The sequence below is a fragment of the Zootoca vivipara genome, chromosome 9 (assembly GCF_965207765.1).
Source record: "Zootoca vivipara chromosome 9, rZooViv2.hap1.1, whole genome shotgun sequence".
Lineage (NCBI taxonomy): Eukaryota > Metazoa > Chordata > Lepidosauria > Squamata > Lacertidae > Zootoca > Zootoca vivipara.
The window spans coordinates 71,540,585-71,555,573 of NC_142592.1; the positions used below are offsets into that span (position 1 = coordinate 71,540,585).

General features: G+C 55.9%; 1 protein-coding gene across 4 annotated transcripts in view; it reads left to right on the forward strand.

Annotated features, from left to right (window-relative positions):
• PPP6R2 (protein phosphatase 6 regulatory subunit 2) overlaps positions 1-14,989 on the forward strand; it is a 46,567-nt gene that overhangs the window by 21,365 nt on the left and 10,213 nt on the right. For all 4 annotated transcript variants that reach the window (XM_035127189.3, XM_060279357.2, XM_060279356.2 and 1 more), the window contains exons 6-20: positions 430-495; positions 1,952-2,064; positions 2,721-2,834; positions 3,995-4,121; positions 4,768-4,920; positions 5,118-5,330; positions 5,754-5,818; positions 6,722-6,837; positions 8,077-8,162; positions 8,387-8,467; positions 9,766-9,863; positions 11,912-11,969; positions 12,504-12,631; positions 13,130-13,320; positions 14,431-14,593. In XM_035127189.3, the coding sequence (XP_034983080.3) occupies positions 430-495; positions 1,952-2,064; positions 2,721-2,834; positions 3,995-4,121; positions 4,768-4,920; positions 5,118-5,330; positions 5,754-5,818; positions 6,722-6,837; positions 8,077-8,162; positions 8,387-8,467; positions 9,766-9,863; positions 11,912-11,969; positions 12,504-12,631; positions 13,130-13,320; positions 14,431-14,593 (1,772 nt within the window). The remainder of the gene's footprint in view (positions 1-429; positions 496-1,951; positions 2,065-2,720; positions 2,835-3,994; positions 4,122-4,767; positions 4,921-5,117; positions 5,331-5,753; positions 5,819-6,721; positions 6,838-8,076; positions 8,163-8,386; positions 8,468-9,765; positions 9,864-11,911; positions 11,970-12,503; positions 12,632-13,129; positions 13,321-14,430; positions 14,594-14,989) is intronic.

Here is a 14,989-nt window from a genome sequence, read left to right on the forward strand (position 1 = left end):
ACAGTCGTACCTCGGAAGTCAAGCGCCTTGCAAGTCAAACGTTTTGGCTTCCAAATGCTTCAAACTCAGAAGTGAGTGTTCCTCTTTGTGAACATTCTTTGGAACTTCCTGCAGCCATTTGGAAGCTGCATCCTGGTTCCCAAACATTTTGGAAGTTGAACAGACTTCCGGAACGGACCCCATTCGACTTTCGAGGTACAACTGTATTCTGGTGCCCCCCCATGACTTCTGAAGGGACTGACATAGCCAGAGTCCTGAAGCTGCTGTTTTTGGTGGCGGAAAGTGGAGCTTCATCTGGAGGGCAGAGAGAAGCCAGCTCCAGACTGGCAGGGCCATGAAGGGAACTCGTCCAGCCTCCTTGGCCTGGCGTGGGCCATGCAAGGGTGACTTTCTCACTGGGGCGGCTTCCTCTTCTCTCCTTCCCTGCAGTGGCTGAATGAAGCACGGATCATCCAGCGGCTTGTGGAGCTGATCCGCCCTGACCAGGATGAGGATGTGAGTGCAGCCTCCTGTCTATGGGGCTCTCCAGCTCTGTCTCTGAGAGCATCTTAGCAGAAACCTTTCCTTTGTTTGGTTTAAGCTGTTTTGCAGGGAGAACCTACCAAGACATTTTGCCAATGAGCAGTGGGAGTGGGTGGGCAGGAAGCTCTGGGCAGTGCCAGCGTAAAATGGGCAGCTGTGGTGGCGACGCTTAATTGTGGAAAGGAATGGTTACAGGTAGGTAGCCGTGTTGGTCTGGATCGAAGTAAAATAAAAAAATTCCTTCAGTAGCACCTTAAAGACCAACTAAGTTGTGGAAAGGAAAAAAGGGCCTGGTGCTTCTGTGGAGGGAGGTTCCTGAAAGGAAGAGAGGGGCTGCCTCCTGGGTCCCAGGCGGGGCCAGGCAGTGCTCTGCTTGCCCCCAGCACCCCCCCTCCCCTCTGCAGTCTGGTCTGCTTCCCCCTTTGGGTGCCAAGTTTCAAAATTTCACACACCCATTAGCACCTCTTGTGAGCTTTGGCTCAGGTCCACCCAGTGTTGAGCTGCAGCCTCTTCAGAGAGCTTGGAGTGGGCCTGCCTCCCCAGTCCCACAAGTGAGAGCCTCTGCCACCCTGGTGCGATAGATCTGCTTTTGCTTTGGCCTGGGGTGTCCTGTCCAGGGACCCCACTCCCCGTGGCCTGAAACAGGTGGGGAGCAGGGGGCCCTCCCGACAGTAGTATGGAGGGTGGGAATTGTCATCCATGAACAGTTGGGGGGCGACAGGTTCCTCATCCTCGAGTGAAAGGGCCTGATCCTGCTCTCCACCCTCTGGGCTTCCTCTGATTTTGAGGCAGTACAATCTGGGGTCATGTGCCTGCCTAATAATAATAATAATAATAATAATAATAATAATAATAATAATAATTTATTACTTATACCCCGTCCATCTGGCTGGGCCTCCCCAGCCACTCTGGGAAGCTCCCAACAGAATAGTAAAAACACAATAAAACATCACACGTTAAAAATTTCCCTTAGTGGAGCTTTTAAGCTGGGAGGTGGAGGGGAGAGTGTGGAGTAGCCGGCTTGTGTGTTTGTGTGTTAGGGCAGAACCACTCCTGGGCACAGAAGGCAGGCAGGAGTTCAGTCTGGGACTCCTCACCTTTGGAGTCATTTCCTGCTGGGCTGCACCATCTTTACCAGGCACCCCCAAACTGCAGCCCTCCAGATGTTTTGGCCTACAACTCCCATGATCCCTAGCTAACAAGACCAGTGGTCAGGGATGATTTAGGGCCGAAGTTTGGGGATGCCTGATCATTACGGCTTTAGCCCAGGCGAGAAGCTCAGTCAAGAGGGGGACACTGGCCCCCTCCCTCCCTCCCTTTCTAGGGGTTTGGGGTTCTGCATTGCTGTCAGCTGCCCTGCCCCCTTTTCTCTGAAGGCTGAGAGAGAGGAGACCACTTTTGCCACGGCTGACTCGTCTCCTGTTTGCAGAGGCAGTCCAACGCTTCCCAGACCTTGTGCGACATCATAAGGCTCAGCAGGGACCAGAGCAGCCAGTTCCAAGAGGTGGCTGAGCCCGACCCACTCCTGGCAGCTCTGGAGTCGTAAGTACAGTGGGCAGAAGCACCAGGGGCTGCTCTCGGCCACTTTCTTGTGGAAGTTCTTAAAAGACAGAGCAGGCAGGCGCCTCCTTTACTGATGAGGAGCACAGCTTCCAGGGCACCGGACCTGATTTGGGTCTCCCCGCTCGGTTAGCTTCTCGTGGGGATGCTGTGTTCGAATCATAGAATTGTAGAGTTGGAAGGGACCCCGAGGGGCATCTAGTCCAACCTCCTGCAATGCAGGAATCTCAGCTAAAGCAGTCGTGGCAGGTGGCCATCCTCCATGTGACAGCCCTGTGGAGATTTCAAAGTCAGTGTGATGTCGTGGCTGGAGGGTTGGACTTAGGAGGCCCAGGGTCAAACCTGTACTCAGCCAGAGCCTCATGGAGGGGGAATTGTTGAATATCAGTGTCCACTGCTTAAGAAGGCTGATGGCCCAGCTGCAGCCAGGGAGGGGGGAGAGGAGGGGGAGCAGTGCACAGCCAGGCAGCTCCCCCTCCCCCCCATTCTCTGGGCAGGCCGTGCCAGGTTGGAAGCCAGGGGTGGGGAGGGGGGCAAGGCTTGGGGGCTCGTTTGGGGGAAAATGCTGCTGCATCTTGACTTGTGAATTCGCCCCCCCCCCTTAAAAGTAGCCTCTAACTTGTCCTTGGTTTTTCCAGGCAGGAATGTGTGGAGCAGCTTCTGAAGAACATGTTTGATGGCGAGCAGACGGAGAGCTGCCTTGTGAACGGGACTCAGGCGCTGTTGACGTTACTGGAGCCGAGGCGCACCAGGTAAGCTGCTTTGGGGGCCAACCAGATGTATCGCAGCAGAGACTTCGGGGTAGAACTTTAACTCTTGGGCGCCTGGCAGGCGGTTGACGAATGCTTGCTCAAAATAAATAAGCGGAATACGGGAGACCCCAACTTATGCCTGTTTTACTTAGATGATTGCAGCTTTGTGAGAGTGGCAGGAAAATAAGTAAATAAACGGAGAGCTTGTGGGGAGGGAATAGTTGGAAGGAGCTGTCCAAGATCTTGCGTGACCTTCCCAGATCTTGGGAAGCAAGACGGAGGAAGCTATTTCTGCCTTGCGTTTCCTGCTGCTGAAAGCGTTTTTAAGCCCTCCGCCTTGCTTATCGTCCCCTGGGAAGGTTGTGTGAGGCCTGTGAGGTCTTGCATGGCCTCCCATGACCTTCCCCGGAGCTCTGAGATAGCGATAGCCACGCAGGGGTTGTTCTGGGGGTCTTCCCAACTTCTTTGCCCTTGTGTGTGAACTCCTGGAACGTCACTCCCACCTCGTAAGCTGCAGGCCTTCTGTATGCCAAACATCTTTTTCACCAGCTGCAGCTAGATGCTTGGCGGAAGGCCTCTAGATGGAAGGCTTTGTGCCTCCTCCACTCCAGGAGCAGCCGGGCAAATGCAGTCAGCTCCTGGAAGAGCATTCAGGACAGAGGAAAGAAGGGCCTTTTCCACAGCACATCGCTGAACTGTGGACTTGGCTCCCACAAGAAGCAGTGTTGGCTTTCAAAGGGAATTGGGCTGGTTGATGGAGAATCAGTCCGTCGGTGGCTGCCAGCCATCTTAGCTGGGCTCGACTTTGGAGGCAGTCAATGCCTCTGAAGGCCAGCTGTTTTTATGCTAGCGTCCTGTTTGGGCTTCTCACGGAGGCACCTGGTTGGCCACTGTGAGAACAGGATACTGCACCAGATGGGGCCCTTTGCCTCATCCAGCAAGCACCTCTTATGCCATTATGGCCAACTTATTCCCTCTGAGCCCTGCCCCTCTACGTTCCCTCTGGAACACCACCAACTCCATATTGTGAGACGTGCTGACAGCGGAGGGTCTCCTCCTCTTGGCGCCGGAGGAGCGGACCCACTTGTCTAGAGCTCTCCAACTCACGGGGCTTTGCTTGGTCTGAGTCTTGAGCCTGGTTTGCCTCTCTTCCCCCGCAGTGTGGAGGGGCTGGTGGACTCTTTCTCTCAGGGATTCGAAAGGTCTTGCACTGTCAATAGCAGCATCCTGGGGGGCATTGAACCGCGGCTGAAGGACTTCCACCAGCTGTTGCTGCACCCACCCAAGGTAGGGAGATTCTCTTCCCCCCCCCCCGCTTCTCAGGGTTAGCCCTCAAACCCTCCCTCAGTCTTCCCAGGAGGCTGTGTGTGTAAATATAGAGGTGTATTGGTGATGGTGGGGTCTGTCAGATCCAGTTAGTACATTGGTAATCAGAGGGGAAATCCAGGAAAAGAAGTGTTGGAGGATCGGGCATCTATTTTGCTCAGACTTGGTCTCGGTTTGTGGAATTTTTTAAGTTTCACCAAGGAAACACTGTAGAGTAAAAGACACAAAATGAAATGCTTTCTGTTATGGGATTGGAAAAGGACAGAATCTTTTGAGGTGCAAGGGACTCTTCATCAGGTGGAAACCTGAAAGCTTGCGTACTTCTGCAGCAGCTCAGATCCGTCCCCTAAAAACCCCTGCCATCCCTGTTGTGCATTTCTTGGGTGAAGGGCTGAGTACAGGTTCTGTGCAGGCAGAGACTGACTTCTGCCTCCCTCCAAACAAACCACCCTGTTAAGGATTCCTGCAGCTTTGTGCTCTGCTGTTCTGACCCCCAGCCCCCTTGCTGTGGGGTGTAGGGCAGGGGACAGGAGGAGCCAAGGCTCTCTGCAGGGGCGTCACATTGGTCTGGCCTGAGAAGCCCATTTTTTCTCTCTGCGGGCGGCAGGCGGCATCCATTCTGACGACCATCGGAGTCTTGGAAGAGCCGCTGGGCAATGCTCGCCTCCATGCTGCCCGCTTGGTTGCTGCCCTTCTGCACACCAACACGCCCAGCATTAACCAGGAGCTGTGCCGGCTCAACACCATGGACCTGCTGCTGGTGAGGAGCGCCTTGGCTGGTGGGGACGGGGAGAGGCTTCAGCTTGGCCTGCGCTGGGTCAGGCTGCCTGCTCACCTTTGACAGGAGTTCCCCATTTGGGCAGCTCTGGCTCCTCCTTCTTTGCCCTCTGGGGGTGGAGGAAGTGCCTTTCTACCTTGGAAAAGCTCTGCTCACTGGCCTCCTTGGTTTTGTTCCAGGACCTGTTTTTTAAGTACACGTGGAATAATTTTTTGCATTTCCAAGTGGAATTGTGCATCGCAGCGATCCTGGCCCATTCTGTGAATGAAGGCAAACTGGCCCCAAGTGAGGCGGAAGGGAAGGAGGGAGCGGACGGGAGCGCAGCCTCGGGGAACTCGGAAGCCCCGGAGAACAGCAGCAGCTGCTGTCGCGAGAACATCATGGTGACCCACGTAAGGAGGCTCCTAAGCCCAGCCAGGATGGGCTTCCCCAAGCTGCCCTTGGAGCTTGTCTGCCTGCATCCAGGGCGGAGAGCGGAGGGCAGAGGGAGCGGTTCAAGGCCCTGGATCAGAACCCCCAACTTGCCAAAGGGCCCATTGGTGACACCTCTCTTGGTTTGCTCCTGGCACCTCCTCACTTCTCGGAGGCTCCTGTCCAGGCGGGAGGGAGGTCTGTGTTGCTGGGTGGCTGCAGTGGGGTGAGAGGCCCTGGGCGGGAGCGGTGCTAAACCCTTGGAGAAATGGAGCTTCATGGCTCTTGAGGGTGGAGAAGCCCCTGGCTGCTGTGATGGGGCTCAGGGTTGGGGGCTGGACCTAGTGCTGCCTCTGCTCTCGGGGATAGCCCTGATGTGCCTGTCCCTCCTCATTTCCCTCCAGCTGTTCCAAAAGTGCTGCCTGGTCCAAAGGATACTGGATGCCTGGGAGACCAACGACAAAATGCAGTAAGGCTCCTCCCCCCCCCCCCTGCTGGGGTCTTGGCTCTACATATTCATCCAAATAGCCCCGTCCCCCATGGCACTGGCAGGCCAGTGGGCAGGAGGCAGGGCAGCTGCCCTGCAATGCAGGACAGGCCCAGAAGGGTCCGCACCAGCTGGCCATGACTTTATCGGCCGCAGGCCCTTGGGCTGGAGGGGGCCAGCAGGAAAGAGGCTGTGACATGCCACTGGCCTTTTGTCATGGGCTGATCTCCACCTGGTGAGGGTCCCTTGGGTGGGTGTCCCACCTCTACGAGGTTAGTGAGGCCTTCCTGACACCCCTCAGTCCCTAAGTAATGTGTCAGTCTGGATTCTGCCCTGGCTTCAGAGCGGCTGTCCAGGGTATCGTAGAATGCTAGAGTTGGAAGGGAACCCGAAGGGACATCTAATCCAACCTCATGCCCTGCAATGCAGGAACCGCTGACCTTCCGATTGGCAAGCCCAAGAGACTCAGTGGTTTCGACCACAGCACCACCCACAGCTCCCTGTACCTTTGCCTTTTACAATGCAGCAACCAGTAGACAATGAGGGGTGTAGAAAGGTGATAAGTACTAGCAATAAAATAATCTTAACTAAAACCTCACTGACTAGGCCATCCGACCTCTGCTTAAAAACCCACAGAGAAGAAGAGCCCATTCATTCCACAGTCAAAAGGCTGCTCCTCTTTGGAAAATTCTTCCTGGGGCAGAAGTGTCTCTGGGTGGGGATGTTCCCTTCCTGGGCTGGAGATGCCCTCGGGAGTTCTGCACTCCAGGCAGGTGCTCTCTGCCCCTGAGCTGCTGCTGTCCTCCCAGCCCACAAGCGGCTCAGGCAGCAGCTGAGGAGAGACCTGTCCAATGTGGAGTCGCTCCTCATGGTTTATTTTTCCAGGGCAGAAGGCGGAATGAGGCGAGGCAACATGGGCCACCTGACGCGGATAGCCAACGCAGTGGTGCAGAATATGGAGAAGGGCCCCGTCCAGACCCAGATCAGCGACTTTGTCCGAGGTAGAAGGAGCCTCTGGCATCTCAAGCCCCTTCTCTTTGCAGAGCAGTCTGGCTGCTGGGCTGCTCATCTGAGGGGGGGTGGGTCTGGGGAGGGTGGCTCCCTCTCTCCCTCCCTCTAGGATCAGGGGGGGGTCCTAGAGAGGCCCCAGCGGCTTCCTGGCCTCAGAGGGAGCCGGCTGCTTCCTCCCTTCTGGGCGGCTGCAAGGCCTCGCCCGTGCCCTCCCTCTCGAAAGCCTCTTGGGTGCTGAAGCTGAGGCCGTGGGCTGTGCCCGCACCCACAGACGCCTTTGTCCTGCTGGGTTTTAAACAGCCCCACACCCAGTTTGGAGCAGTGTTTTCAACCCCTTTCTGTCTCAGGGCCAGCCTGATCAGGATGGTTGGCTCCTGCTCAAAGCTGCAAGTCCTGAAGGGTCCCAAGGGTCATCTAGTCCAACCCCCTGCAATGCAGGAGCTGCAGCTCACGGATCCCTGGCAGATGCCCCCCCTCCCCCCTTGAAGGAGAGCCCACCCTCTTCCCCTTCACAGCACCTTTCCAACGGGCTGCTTGCCTCCACTTTTCTCTTTGGTTTTGTTCTGCTTTTTCCTTACCTGCCCTTTCATCCTCTGGGGCTCTTACTGGGAGGGTTTTTCATGTGAGCTGCTCTGCAAACCCTTCAGAGGTGAAGAATGAGACAGAAATTTGTGGAGGGGGGGTGTCATTGTGTAAACATGTTCCAGGTTCTCTTAGCTAAGGAGCTTCATGGGGTGATGGTCTGAGGAACTGTTTGTGGCAGGCAGAAGGGACGCCGTCTGTTTCTCTTGGCAGAGGGCAGTCTCGGGGGTTTGGAGGAAGGCCGGTGGCTCCTGCTTTGCCCAGAGGGCAGAGGAGCCCTTTGCCGTGTGTAGCAAGCAGGGTGAGCAGGGATGAGGGGGCAAAGAGGCAGCAATGGGGCAGTGGCTGGGGGGGGAGGCATGGGGAAGCGCTTTGGGGTCCCTTTCTCCTGGCTGGGGGACGACGACGACATCCGTTCCCTTCCTTGCTCCGCCACCCATGTGTCTTTAACACGAGGCTGAGCAGCGCTGTCGTTTTGTCCTGGGCCCCCAGCCCCATCAGGAGGGCTAGATAATGAGGGAGGGTCTCTGATAGTGGCCAGTCCCTTGTTGGCCAGGGACGTGCCCCCTCCCCAGCAAGGAGCAGCACAGGGGTTTCCTCCACAGCAGGATCCCTAACCCAGGCCTGCCTCTCCTTTTCCTTGCCAGGGCTGCCTGAAGATTGCAGAGGGCGGTGGGAGAGCTTTGTGGAGGAAACGCTGATGGAGGCCAACCGGAGGAATACGGTCGACTTGGTGAGATTTCCCGGGGGCTGCTTGCCCTCCCCTCCCCTCCCCCTGTTTTGGGAGGGTTCTGAGGATACACTGAGTCTCCATGTACGGGGCTCACTTCCCAGCAGAGGAAGCTGGTTGTGGGAAGTGTGCCGGGGGGGGGGGAATGGGGAGGGCCAGGGGCTTGTGCCCCTGCCCCTTCCCTTGCTGGCTGAGATGTTCACCTTGGTTCACCTTCTCCTTCACAGGTGAGCACGCACCACCTGCACTCCTCCAGCGAGGACGAGGACGCGGAGGGAGCCTTCCCCAACGAGCTCTCTCTCCAGCAGGTAGGGCTCCTCCCAGGAGGTCCTCTGGCTGTTGCTGTTACAGAGCTGTCCAGGATCTCTGTTGGAGAGCCTGCTGCTGCCTGGCCAGGGGGGCGGCTGCATTGCAGGGGGTTGGACTAGAAGACCCTCTGTGACCATTGGGCAGAGCTCTCTCTGAGGGCTGCCCAGGTGAATTGCTTGGGCTTTGCAGCAAGCAGGTGTCCTCCAGCAGGCAGGCAATGGAGGGGAGTCTTACCCTGGGCATGTTCTCTACCTGCTTGCACCCAGGGGCTGGGGGGCTGGGATGCTTTATATCATTTCTCTGTATTTGTTGCACTCGCATCCAAGGAGCACAAGGTGGCGTACTTGGCTCTCTGCCTCCAGCGCACCCCGTCTCCTCATTTAATCCCCACAACAGCCCTGTGAGGTAGGTTAGGCTGAGAGGGGGAATGCCTGCCGCCGCCATCATTGTAGTTTCCTTTTTGGTGCTGGGTTGAAGTCTTTTGTAGTTGGCTCTGGCCTTGTAGTGAGAATGTGATGCTGTTAGCGTTTTGTTTTATGGCTCCGCTGTGTTTGGATTTATTATGAGTTTATCTTGGTTGTTTGGCTGTGTTTCCTGAAGAGCAGCTTGAAAAGAATAATACAGTAATGTAATGATTAACGGCAACAAAATGCCACACACCCAGAGCATCTCAATACAGGGCTTGGGCCTTCAGGTGTCTGTGGAAGAAGGAAGTCAAATTCTCTCTCTCTCTCTCTCTGACATCTGGCGGGAGGGTGTTTCACAGGGCAGGCCCCACTACCGAAAAGGCCCTACATAAACTGTGGCCCAAGGTATGGCTTTTCTCACCTGGAAGGAAGCGCTTGGTTTTCCTCAGTGCAGGTGTTTCCTCTGCAGCAGCCGCGGTGGCTGGGATTGGGACCGTCCTTGCACTCCCTGTTCCCACTCTGCTTTACAGCATAGAAATCATCACAACTTGCTCAAATCCAGCTGTTCAAAGAGGCAGAAAGAGCACAAACAAGGTTTCTGAGGAGTATTAGAGCACCAGTCGCTTGCTAGGCCCCAATGCTCGCTGAAGTAACAATCGCTTGCAAGGAGGAGGGCAATGCAGGCCTCCTGTGGCAGGGAGTTCCACAGCCTCAGTGTAGCTCCTCTCTCTGTGTCCTGGCTAGAAGCCACTCAGGAGGGGTGGTCTGTGAACATCTTGGTTCACAAAGTGGCTTCCAAGCGCTGACTGGAGCGGGCAGGGGGCTCAGCGCCAGCGCTGTGTAAGTGGTGCAATGGCTGTTCTCCCCTCTCCCCACCCCTCCCCTGCCAGGCCTTCTCGGAGTACCAGATCCAGCAGATGACAGCCAACTTTGTGGATCAGTTTGGCTTCAACGATGAAGAGTTTTCCGACCAGGATGACAACATCAAGTGAGTGCCCCCCCCCGGCCCTTTGGTCTTCACCCCACGAGCAGGTCAGTCTCCCCATCTGGGAAATGGAGCTGGAAGGCAGAGGGGCAGGGCAGGGCTTTCTCCTGGGGGCCACAGGGGACCCTGTGAGGGAGTGCTTGAATCATTCGCTCAGCCCTTTGTTCTGCTGCTTGTGGGTCCCCTTTTGGCCTCCAGAGGGCCCCACTTGGATAGGATGCTGTGCAGCGGGGGTGGGGGAGCGGAGGAGCAGGCAGCTGCAGGGACCAGTCAGGGCAGAAGAGCCCCCTCCCCTTTGGGAAGCTTCTTTGTGAATGAAGACCTGGGTGAAGGGAGCAGCTTTGGACAGAGACCCCTGCAACCCCCACAGCCCCCTGGTTTGCTGGATAACAACAACAACAACAACTTTTATTTATACCCCGTCCTCCCCGGCCACAACCAGGCTCAAGGTTGTTGTTGTTTAGTCGTTTAGTCGTGTCCGACTCTTCGTGACCCCATGGACCATAGCACGCCAGGCACTCCTGTCTTCCACTGCCTCCCGCAGTTTGGTCAAACTCATGTTGGTAGCTTCGAGAACACTGTCCAACCATCTTGTCCTCTGACGTCCCCTTCTCCTAGTGCCCTCAATCTTTCCCAACATCAGGGTCTTTTCCAAGGATTCTTCTCTTCTCATGAGGTGGCCAAAGTATTGGAGCCTCAGCTTCACGATCTGTCCTTCCAGGGAGCACTCAGGGCTGATTTCCTTAAGAATGGATAGGTTTGATCTTCTAGCAGTCCATGGGACTCTCAAGAGTCTCCTCCAGCACCATAATTCAAAAGCATCCATTCTTCGGCGATCAGCCTTCTTTATGGTCCAGCTCTCACTTCCATACATCACTACTGGGAAAACCATAGCTTTAACTATACGGACCTTTGTCGGCAAGGTGATGTCTCTGCTTTTTATGATGCTGTCTAGGTTTGTCATTGCTTTTCTCCCAAGAAGCAGGCGTCTTTTAATTTCGTGACTGCTGTCACCATCTGCAGTGATCAAGGAGCCCAAGAAGGTAAAATCTCTCACTGCCTCCATTTCTTCCCCTTCTATTTGCCAGGAGGTGATGGGACCAGTGGCCATGATCTTGGTTTTTTTGATGTTGAGCTTCAGACCATAATTTGCGCTCTCCTCTTTCACCCTCATTAAAAGGTTCTTTAATTCCTCCTCGCTTTCTGCCATCAAGGTTGTGTCATCTGCATATCTGAGGTTGTTGATATTTCTTCCGGCAATCTTAATTCCGGCTTGGGATTCATCTAGTCCAGCCTTTCGCATGATGAATTCTGCATATAAGTTAAATAAGCAGGGAGACAATATACAACCTTGTCGTACTCCTTTCCCAATTTTGAACCACTCAGTTGTTCCATATCCAGTTCTAACTGTAGCTTCTTGTCCCACATAGAGATTTCTCAGGAGACAGATGAGGTGATCAGGCACTCCCATTTCTTTAAGAACTTGCCATAGTTTGCTGTGGTCGACACAGTCAAAGGCTTTTGCATAGTCAATGAAGCAGAAGTAGACGTTTTTCTGGAACTCTCTAGCTTTCTCCATAATCCAGCGCATGTTTGCTATTTGGTCTCTGGTTCCTCTGCCCTTTTGAAATCCAGCTTGCACTTCTGGGAGTTCTCGGTCCACATACTGCCTAAGCCTGCCTTGTAGAATTTTAAGCGTAACCTTACTAGCGTAGGCTCAAGGTGGCTAACACCAAATATATGATACATTAAAAACACAATCAAATGATTAAAATACAGCTTAAAATTAACATCTGAATGAAATTAAATGGCAGCCCACGAGTCACAACTATAGGGGTAGGGAAAATCCAGTGTTCTCCAGGGCCAGCTATCCATGCTGGTCCCATATGAGCCGATAAAAAGATGTCCTCCCTCTGCCCTCCATCCTCACAAGAGCCTGGTTGGGTCGGCTAGCCCATCCCCTCTGAAGAGCAGCTTCCTTGCTCAGGGTCCCTGAGGTGGGAGCTGCTTCTGGCCCCCTCCCAATGGGCTTCTTTCTCCCTCTTTTCCAGCGCACCTTTTGACAGGATTGCGGAGATCAACTTCCACATTGATGCCGACGATGACAGTGTAAGTAGCTGTGCTCGGTGTGTTTGGGCATCTCAGTCGGGGGAGCCACCTTGCTCCACTTTGCGGCCTCTCTCTTGCGACCTGCCCTGCCCCCAGCGCTGTTCAGCACCTCCAGTGAAGCCGCTGGGCCACGCTGCCGGGCAGTTGGGGCTGCAGTGCCACCAGCATGTGGGCAACATGCAGCTCTCCCTCTCCTTGCCACCTCCTGAGGAATCGGCTTGTGCAGCGCAGGGGGGAATGTTCCCTGGGGAGGATGCTGTTCCCTGGCGTCGCCTCTGTGAGGGCAGGAGGCTGTCTTAGCTCAGAGCAGAGGGAGGATCTAGAGCATCCCAGGATGCCGTCTCTTGGGGCAGCCGCTGGAGACGGACTGCATTTCTTCCCCACCTCTGGTGCCCCTGGTTGCCATCTCTATTCAGCACCTTCCTGGGCACCTGGAGGGAGAGGTGCAGGCCCAGAGCTGGGCAGGCGACTGCGGCAGCAGCTTCTCTAGAAGCCCCCCGAATCCTAACCCTCCGTCTCCCCCTTTTGCTGCAGCCCAACGCTTCCCTGTTTGAAGCCTGCTGCAGCGAACGAATCCAGCAGTTTGATGACAACGAGGAAGAGGAAGACATCTGGGAGGAGAAAGAAATAAGCTACACCGCCCAAGTCAAGTCCAGGACGCGGTAAGGGGGCTTTCTGCCTCTCCTTAGGTCTGTCCAAGGGGCAAGAGGATCATAGGGTTGGAAGGGGTCCCAGGGGTCATCTAGTCCAACCCCTCCGTAATGCAAGAGTCTCAACTACTAAAGCATCCTTGACAGATGACCCCCCAACCTCTGCTTAAAAACCTCCAGTGAAGGAGAGTTGACCACCTCCTCTATATGTGATGGAGGGACCTCCTATTTGCTTGTGGTGACTGAAGCACAATGGACCCGATTCCTTCTTAAAATTCGCGTCAATTTTCTCAACTGAGGGGCTCACAGGATTATTCCTTCTGAAGCAGGAAGTCCGTGTCTCACCTGGGTGGCCTGGTTGGGCGGCGGGGGGTCAGTTTACAGGACCTTGAAGTGCACACCCAGGCGTCCTGAGAGTGTCCGAGTAGGGGGCTGATCCCAGAAGTTGCAGGGGCCACCCCTGCCTCCCAGGGGCATCATGGCTGCCTTGCCTTCCATTCCTGTGCTCAGGTTTGGCATTTCTGGCACGTCAGAGGGATCCTCCAAAAGTGACCTGGAGAACGGAGGCCACGAAGGCAGCCCAGACTCTGGGGAGGAGGAGTCCGAACGGGCTGCTGTGCCACAGCCGTCGCCTCCTGCACACACCGAGGGCAACGGCAGCCTCCCGGAGGGCAGAGGGGCAACAGAGCCCCCTCCTGAAGGTAAGGGGTCTCTGAAGGAGCAGGGGGGGTGGCTGCCAGCCTGGGACCGCTGCACAGCAGGTCTTTCTGGTGGATCTGGAGGGGCTGGCCAGCTGGACGGCTGCCTGGCCACAGCACCATGCCTTTTGGGGGTGAGCAGGAGAGCCTGCTGGAAAAGAAGGGAGCTGTGGGAGGAGAATCACTCCAGGCCGAGGCAGGGCAGCCCCTCCCCCTTGGTCGGCCAGTCGGGGATGAAGAACAAAAGCCACGGGGGCTTGGCCAGGAGCTGCTCCTGCGACCAGCGGCCTTGAGCAGGTGGGCTTTGCTCATTTTCATGAATGAAAGGTTTCTGTGCTGCTTTTCATTTCCCAAAAGAATTGCCAAGTGCCTCACGCTGTAGTAAATGGTAGCAATTACTTCCAGCAATATTCATTTGACAGTCAGGAATAAAAAGGCAGAAATCCTCACTAAAGCCTAGTAAAAACAAGGGTCAGGGGGCGCTCAACTGAGCAGGTTGGTCTTCATTTGGGGACAGAAGCACCCCACGGTGGGGGTCATCCCATGTGGCGAGTGCCAGAGAAGGCTCTTCCCCCCCTCCCCACTAGAGGGAGCCGTGTCCTGGGCGCTCCCCTGGCTTACCTGCTTCTGGGCAGTTCAGGGCTTTGCACACCAAGGTGGGCGCTTTGAGTTTGGCTGGGCAGATAGAGCATCTTCCTTGGCCACAGGGTTTACGGGCACCAGAAGCCGCCCTGAGTACCCAAGCTGCAGTCAAGACAGCCCTTCAGCGGGAGGTTGCCCCTGTCAATTGGATAATATGAGCCCTGGTCTCCTCCCCCGTCCCATGGCCATGGCTGTAGCTGCTCCTTGTCTGAAGGCAGCTGCTCAGCCCCAGCTGGCTGATCCCCCTGTGGTTGTGATCTCCCCTCTCTGGCCATAGCTGCCAAGTTTTCCCTTTTCTCGCGAGGAAGCCTATTCAGCATAAGGGAAACTCCCTTAAAAAAAGGGATAACTTGGCAGCTATGTCTCTGGCGGCTGAGCCAGGCTCCTCCTGGCAGTTGCAGCGATGCAGGCCTGTAGCCACCTGGTGAAGGCTGGACTCAGAGGAGCTGCTGACCGATTGCATCTCTGCAGGGTCTGGGTGGGCGACTGCCTTTGAGCCAGTGAACGCCAAGGGCCCAACGTCATGTGTGGCCATGGATGTCGGATCCAGCGTGTGGGACTCTGCCACCCCAGACGCAAAGACCCCGGAAGAGAGAGGCTGGGCCAAGTTCACAGACTTCCAGCCCTTTTGCTGGTGAGTGAGCAACAGCTGTCCTCCGGGACACAGATGACCATGTGGAACGGAGAATGGGAAACGGGCCTGATCAGGTCAAAGGTCTGTCTCCTCCAGCGCTTGGCTTCTGTCCACAGCCAGACAGTTCCCCCCCTCCCTCCCTCCTTCCAAGGCCAGTGAGGCCCCGGCCCTCCCTCTCTTCCTGCTGGTGCCCCCCCCCCGGGGCTTTAGGCAAGATCAGGAGTCGGCAACATTTTTCAGCAGCGGGCCAGTCCGCTGTCCCTCAGACCTTGTGGCGGGCCAGAGAAGCGGCACGGGGGGGGGGAGAGCTGGATGAAGAGGCGAGGGGGGGCAAGTAGTCCTCCCCAGCCCCAGCCTCTGCGCTTCCCTTCCCAGGGGCTGCTGCCGCCGCCGCCA